The 7,422-nt window shown below is 36.2% G+C and overlaps 1 protein-coding gene across 1 annotated transcript; it reads right to left on the minus strand.

The window, feature by feature from the left end:
- Window positions 1–263: 263 nt before the first annotated feature.
- On the minus strand, window positions 264–4,534 carry LOC114184724. Its single transcript, XM_028072034.1, has 3 exons — window positions 4,279–4,534; window positions 1,600–1,991; window positions 264–278 (listed from the first exon to the last, which is right to left on the minus strand). Exons 1-3 carry the CDS (start codon window positions 4,532–4,534, stop codon window positions 264–266), a joined length of 663 nt encoding a protein of 220 aa, XP_027927835.1.
- Between the last annotated feature and the right edge of the window lie 2,888 nt (window positions 4,535–7,422).

A 7,422-nucleotide genomic window follows, 5' to 3' on the forward strand; every position in this document is an offset into this window, starting at 1 on the left:
GATTATCGTGAGTATATTTTCACTTACTTAGTACAATACTCACAGCTAATCAATTAGTCAAGGAGCTAATCATATACAGAGTTACACAGCAAGCCTGAAATACAATTGATAAAGAGAAGCTAATATCCTAATGCATATCCTAACTGGACCAAGCTATGTTTTATCCCAGATCAGTAGACATCATCAAAATTGTTCTTCATTTATGGATGAAAGGCTCCCCCTTTCAACAATCTCCCCCTTTTTGATGATGTCCAAAACATGGACTATGATAAGCCTGCCTGCAGCACATTAAGCAAACACAACAGCAGTACAAGCACACAAGGCAAACAACAGCATAGGCATATAACAGATATCACTTTAATTTTATGCTCCCCCTATCAGTATAGCCTATCAATGCAGTGGCAAAATAATTCTCCCCCTTTTTGGACAGTAGCAAAAAGACATATTCAAGATGGGACAGAAAAAAAACAACTAAATAGCGCAGCAAAGTAAAAGATGCAGCAGTAGATAATGCATAACAACCAGGATAACAACCAGAATGCATAGCAATTTCGCATAATGGATTAGCGGGCTCCTTTTGAGAAATTAAGTAACAACTATGTGATGCAGAACTTAACACAGACTAGGCTTCAGATAGAGCACAATAATGGATTAAGGCCAAGGTTAGGCAAGCAGCTACACAGTTTGAACACAATAGGCATACAATGTATGACAATACTACCAACGCAGCAGGTGAAATCAGTAGCGCAGGTTAACATCAGAGTGCAGACAGCCATAATCAGTTGCAATATCACAATAGAAGAGGAACTTTTCACCTTGGCAATGCCTAAAATTTGACCTTTGTTATTAACACCTCTTGTAACATGACCAATAATTGGCTTTGTAAGATATCTTGCAGAACTTCTTCTCATCTCCTTTCATGTGTCTTGAGCATCCATTATATAAAAGCTACATTGTTTTCCTTGCATCAAGACACACCTGAAACAAAGATTAAAGAGAAGATGCAGGTACCCAATTGAACTTGGGTCCTTTCATGTTAGTGGTTTGAGGTGTTCCTTTAGGTACCCATCTGTACTCTCCTTTAGGAACCCCACAATTTTTAAAGTAGCAGGAATTAGAAAAATGGCCAGGTTCAGAACAGTAGGAGCAAATGACAGATGTTGGTTTACTCATATCTAGAAAACTTCTGGTGCCTAATGGATTAGATTTGCCACTGTAACCTATTCCCTCTTTATTAAGCACACTCCTTTGAGATCCTAACACTGCATCAAGATTTGATCTTCCCAAAGTGAATTTTGAGAGAGTTTTCATTAGATAATCTATCTTTTCTAGCTGTCCTGGGCATTTTTCACATTGGGGAGAGCTTGTGTCATCTTTGGACCTAGAGTGTTTCTTAGATTTCTCTAGTTTTTCAAGACTTGTTATCAGATTTTCATTTTCCTCTTCTAGTTGCTTTACTCTACCTTCAAGCCATTTAATTTCTCCTCTACGCTTATTATTTGACTTTTGCAATTTTGTAGCTTCCTTATGCAATTCATTAAAAGCATCAAGTAATTCATAGTAATTATTTTCATCATCATTGGAGTTGAAACTACTCACACTACTCTTAGAAGAGCTTGTTCCAGCCATAAGACAGAGGTTGGTCTCTTCCTCAATGCTTCCATCAGATTCACTAGATGAGCTGGAGTCACTATTGTAAGCTTTCCTTTTCTTCTTGTGCTTGTCTGTCTCACCTTTCTCTTCTAATTTTTGCTTCAGCTTGAGGACAGGGCATTCAGGTTTGATGTGTCCCATTTTTCCACACTCATAGCAAGTTGGAACATGTTTTTCTTGCTTCCTAGAGGATCTTTTAATTTCTGCAGAATTACTGGTAGCTTTGTTCTTGTATTTTATAAATTTTGAGAACCCCTTTACCATTAGTCTCAAGGCTTCACTGTCAGAGTTGTAATCATCATTAGATTCATCTACAATTTCTGCTTTCTTCAGTTTTGCTGCAGATTTTACAGCACTCTTCAAGGCTATTGTGTGCCTCTTTTCTCCATCCTCTTCTTCCTTGAGTCTTCCAAGCTCTAGTTCGTGTTCTCTTAGCTTTCCAAAGAGTGTAGCTATGTTCATGCTAGTGAGGTCTTTGGATTCTGAAATTGCAGTGACTTTGGGCTGCCATGTCTGTTAAAAATAGTTCTGTCTAATACTCTTAACCACAAAGGGATCTGTGTTGATTGATGAGTTTCTCACTTGTTTAAAGTGTATCTTGAAGGAGTCTTTAAGGTTTAAAGCTTAGTTAATCAATCACACAGTTCTGGGTTAATGGACTGTTTTAAAACAATCAAGGAGAATTAAAAGAGAGAAGAAAGAAGCAAGACACACAATTTATACTGGTTTGATTCAAAAAGAATCTACATCCAGTCTTCTCCTAAGTAACACACTTAGGAGGATTCCATTAAACAGAAAGGTTCCAAGAATTACAAGCACACCTATGTAATTCTAACCCCCAAAACCCAAGAACTTGATTCAACAATCAAGAACTTCCCCTAGGAGCAATGCATCCACACAATTGCACCTAGGTCCACACTTCAACCACTGAAGCTACTGTAATCAAAGACACAGAAAACAAAACAAGAAACGAAAACACCTAAGTTGTGCAGATTTGACTTGATGCTCCTTGAATCAAGCAAGATCCTTCATGGTAGAGTCAACCATCAATCATTCTTGGATCTGTGCTTGGGTTATTGCAGAATCTTCTGAAGCTCTTCTGTCTCTCAGATTGCTCTTTCTCAGATGAAGACTGCGTGATCTCTCTCAAAAATTCCAGACCCAAAACAGATTACAAAACAGCTTTTATACAAGGTTTTTGCTGTCACTAATTCAATTAGCCATTTACCTAATCGATTATCGTGAGTATATTTTCACTTACTTAGTACAATACTCACAGCTAATCAATTAGTCAAGGAGCTAATCATATACAGAGTTACACAGCAAGCCTGAAATACAATTGATAAAGAGAAGCTAATATCCTAATGCATATCCTAACTGGACCAAGCTATGTTTTATCCCAGATCAGTAGACATCATCAAAATTGTTCTTCATTTATGGATGAAAGGCTCCCCCTTTCAACAATCTCCCCCTTTTTGATGATGTCCAAAACATGGACTATGATAAGCCTGCCTGCAGCACATTAAGCAAACACAACAGCAGTACAAGCACACAAGGCAAACAACAGCATAGGCATATAACAGATATCACTTTAATTTTATGCTCCCCCTATCAGTATAGCCTATCAATGCAGTGGCAAAATAATTCTCCCCCTTTTTGGACAGTAGCAAAAAGACATATTCAAGATGGGACAGGAAAAAAAACAACTAAATAGCGCAGCAAAGTAAAAGATGCAGCAGTAGATAATGCATAACAACCAGGATAACAACCAGAATGCATAGCAATTTCGCATAATGGATTAGCGGGCTCCTTTTGAGAAATTAAGTAGCAACTATGTGATGCAGAACTTAACACAGACTAAGCTTTAGACAGAATACGATAATGGATTAAGGCCAAGGTTAGGCAAGCAGCTACACAGTTTGAACACAGGAGGCATACAATGTATGACAATACTAACAACGCAGCAGGTGAAATCAATAGCGCAGGTTAACATCAGAGTGCAGACAGCCATAAATCAAATCAGCAATTAAGTATTGCAATATCAGTTTAAATCAGTTGCAATATCACAATAGAAGAGGAACTTTTCACCTTGGCAATGCCTAAAATTTGACCTTTGTTATTAACACCTCTTGTAACATGACCAATAATTGGCTTTGTAAGATATCCTGCAGAACTTCTTCACATCTCCTTTCATGTGTCTTGAGCATCCATTATATAAAAGCTACATTGTTTTCCTTGCATCAAGACACACCTGAAACAAAGATTAAAGAGAAGATGCAGGTACCCAATTGAACTTGGGTCCTTTCATGTTAGTGGTTTGAGGTGTTCCTTTAGGTACCCATTTGTACTCTCCTTTAGGAACCCCACAATTTTTAAAGTAGCAGGAATTAGAAAAATGGTCAGGTTCAGAACAATAAGTGCAGATAATAGAGGATGGTTTACTGATGTTGAGGAAATTTCTACACGATAATCGATTAGAGTTGCCACTGTAACCAATTCCCTCTTTATTCAGCACACTCCTTTGAGATCCTAGTACAACATCTAGGTTGGATCTTCCTAGGGTAAATTTTGAGAGAGTTTTCATCAAATACTCTATCTTTTCTAGCTGTCCTGGGCAGTGCTCACATCTGGACCTAGGATGCTTTTCAGATTTTTCTAATTTCTCCAAGCAAGTTATTAGATTCTCATTTTCCTCTTCTAACTGTTTTATCCTACCCTCAAGCCATTTAATCTCTCCTTTACGCTTGCTATTTGACTTTTGCAGTTTTGTAGCTTCCTTATGCAGTTCATTAAATGCATCAAGCAATTCATAGTAATTATTTTCCTCATGTTCAGATGTGAAACTACTCACACTGCTTTTGGATGATTCTGCTTTAGCCATCAGACACAGATTATTTTCCTCTTCAGTGCTGTCATTAGATTCACTGGATGTGCTGGAATCATTTTCTTCCTAAGCAATGTAGGCTTTCTTTTTCTTCAGGTGCTTCTCTGCCTCATTTTTCTCTTCCAGTTTCTGCTTCATCTTCAGCACTGGACAATCAGCTTTGATGTGTCCTGTCTTACCACATTCATAGCAGGTTTGAGTTCCAGATCTGGACTGCTTCTTGTTTCCTGCATGATTGTTATTAGTTTTATTCTTATCTTCAGAAATTTTGAGAACTTTTTCACCATTAGTCTCAAGGCTTCACTGTTAGAGTTGTGGTCATTGGAGTCATCTGCAGAATCTGCCTTTTTCTGTTTTACTGCAGATTTCACTGCACTCTTCAAGGCTATAGTGTGCCTCTTTTCTCCATCCTCTTCTTCCTTCCGTCTTCCAAGCTCTAATTCATGTTCCCTCAATTTTCCAAAGAGAGTGGCTATGCTCATGCTAGTGAGGTCTCTAGATTCAGAAATTGCTGTCACTTTGGGCTGCCATGTCCTATTTAAGCTCTTCAAGATTTTGATATTGAGTTCCTCTTTGTCAAAGGTCTTGCCAAGAGCTAGGAGGTGATTTACTATATGTGTAAATCTTTTCTGCACATCACAAATGCTTTCTCCAGTCTTCATTCTGAACATCTCATACTCTTGAATGAGAGTATTCTTTCTTGCCCTTTTTACTTCATTTGTGCCCTCATGGGTTACTTCCAAGACATCCCACATTTCTTTGGCTGATTCACACACGGATACCCTATAAAATTCATCCAAGGTTAGTGCAGAAGATATAATATTTTTGGCTCTAACATCATAATGTGCCCTCTTATTCTCATCAGGGGTCCATTGTGAGAATTCTTTAGGAAAAGTCTCTCCATCCACTATTTTAATTGGTTTAAAAGGTCCATTCACCACTGCATCCCATACCCCTTTGTCTACTGATTCAAGAAAGATTTTCATTCGAATTTTCCAGAAGGGATAGTTTTCCCCAGCAAACAGAGGGGGCCTGTTAATGGATGCCCCTTCAGCAAAGGTTTGAGATGTATTAGACATAACAGGATCTTTCTAATCGATTATCGTGCGATTAGCCAGCTCTGATACCAATTGTTAAAAATAGTTCTGTCTAATACTCTTAACCACAAAGGGATCTGTGTTGATTGATGAGTTTCTCACTTGTTTAAAGTGTATCTTGAAGGAGTCTTTAAGGTTTAAAGCTTAGTTAATCAATCACACAGTTCTGGGTTAATGGACTGTTTTAAAACAATCAAGGAGAATTAAAAGAGAGAAGAAAGAAGCAAGACACACAATTTATACTGGTTCGATTCAAAAAGAATCTACATCCAGTCTTCTCCTAAGTAACACACTTAGGAGGATTCCACTAAACAGAAAGGTTCCAAGAATTACAAGCACACCTATGTAATTCTAACCCCCAAAACCCAAGAACTTGATTCAACAATCAAGAACTTCCCCTAGGAGCAATGCATCCACACAATTGCACCTAGGTCCACACTTCAACCACTGAAGCTACTGTAATCAAAGACACAGAAAACAAAACAAGAAACGAAAACACCTAAGTTGTGCAGATTTGACTTGATGCTCCTTGAATCAAGCAAGATCCTTCATGGTAGAGTCAACCATCAATCATTCTTGGATCTGTGCTTGGGTTATTGCAGAATCTTCTGAAGCTCTTCTGTCTCTCAGATTGCTCTTTCTCAGATGAAGACTGCGTGATCTCTCTCAAAAATTCCAGACCCAAAACAGATTACAAAACAGCTTTTATACAAAGGTTTTTGCTGTCACTAATTCAATTAGCCATTTACCTAATCGATTATCGTGAGTATATTTTCACTTACTTAGTATAATACTCACAGCTAATCAATTAGTCAAGGAGCTAATCATATACAGAGTTACACAACAAGCCTGAAATACAATTGATAAAGAGAAGCTAATATCCTAATGCATATCCTAACTGGACCAAGCTATGTTTTATCCCAGATCAGTAGACATCATCAAAATTGTTCTTCATTTATGGATGAAAGGCTCCCCCTTTCAACACAGGTTGCTGGGTAGAATAATATTTTCAGTTAGTTCCGTAAGCCATCTTTCAAACTGAAAAAAGAAAAAAGAAATTAAAGGTTTAAAATAGTTAACATACCGATATATAATAATATTATAAATTGAAATTATAAATATTTATAAATAAATTTCAATTATTAATTTTAATTGAATGATTTATCATATAAAAATAATAAATTTTTTCAGTTTATTAATTTAACATATTAATTAACCAATTAAAATTTAAAAAATATTTACACAATCAAATATATTTTAGGTTAAAATATCTTTTTTGTCTCAATTTTCGTCTAATTTTTTCAAATAAGTTTTAGTTTTAGTTTTGTATTCAAATAGGTCATAATTTTCGTCAATTTTGTTCAATTGGATCCTTTTTAGCTAACACCATTTATATCATTAACGACTATGAACAGTGACTACCACGTGTCATTTCGTGGTTTTTTTTTTTTTGGAATTTTTTTTAAGTTTTTTTAAATTTTTTTTAAATGTACACGTGTCAACCCAGTAGCGGCATACCACGTGTCACTTCGTGGCTTTTTTGAATTTTTTTAAATTTTTTTTAAATGTTCACGTGTCAACCCAGTAGCGTGCCACATGTCAAAGTCAATATTCTATATTCAATTGGGTCCCTATATTTATTATTTTTGTTCAATTTAATCTCAATTTTTGTTAACATTAACCAATTTGCTCCCTGTCGAAGATGTGATCAAATTTAATTTTTATATCAAAGTTATAATGATGTGAATTTTAATATATTATATAAAAATATTTAATAAAAAATGTGAA

The sequence above is a fragment of the Vigna unguiculata genome, chromosome 5 (genome assembly GCF_004118075.2).
Source record: "Vigna unguiculata cultivar IT97K-499-35 chromosome 5, ASM411807v1, whole genome shotgun sequence".
NCBI lineage: Eukaryota > Viridiplantae > Streptophyta > Magnoliopsida > Fabales > Fabaceae > Vigna > Vigna unguiculata.

Excerpts from the sequence above, each read along its gene's own strand:
- LOC114184724 (XM_028072034.1), bottom strand. The coding sequence starts at position 4,534 with ATGGCTAAAGCAGAATCATCCAAAAGCAGTGTGAGTAGTTTCACATCT. Across the intron at positions 1,992-4,278 it reads AAAGCATCCTAGGTCCAGAT|CAAAACTGAAGAAAGCAGAA; the intron begins GTGAGCACTGCC and ends TAAAATCTGCAG.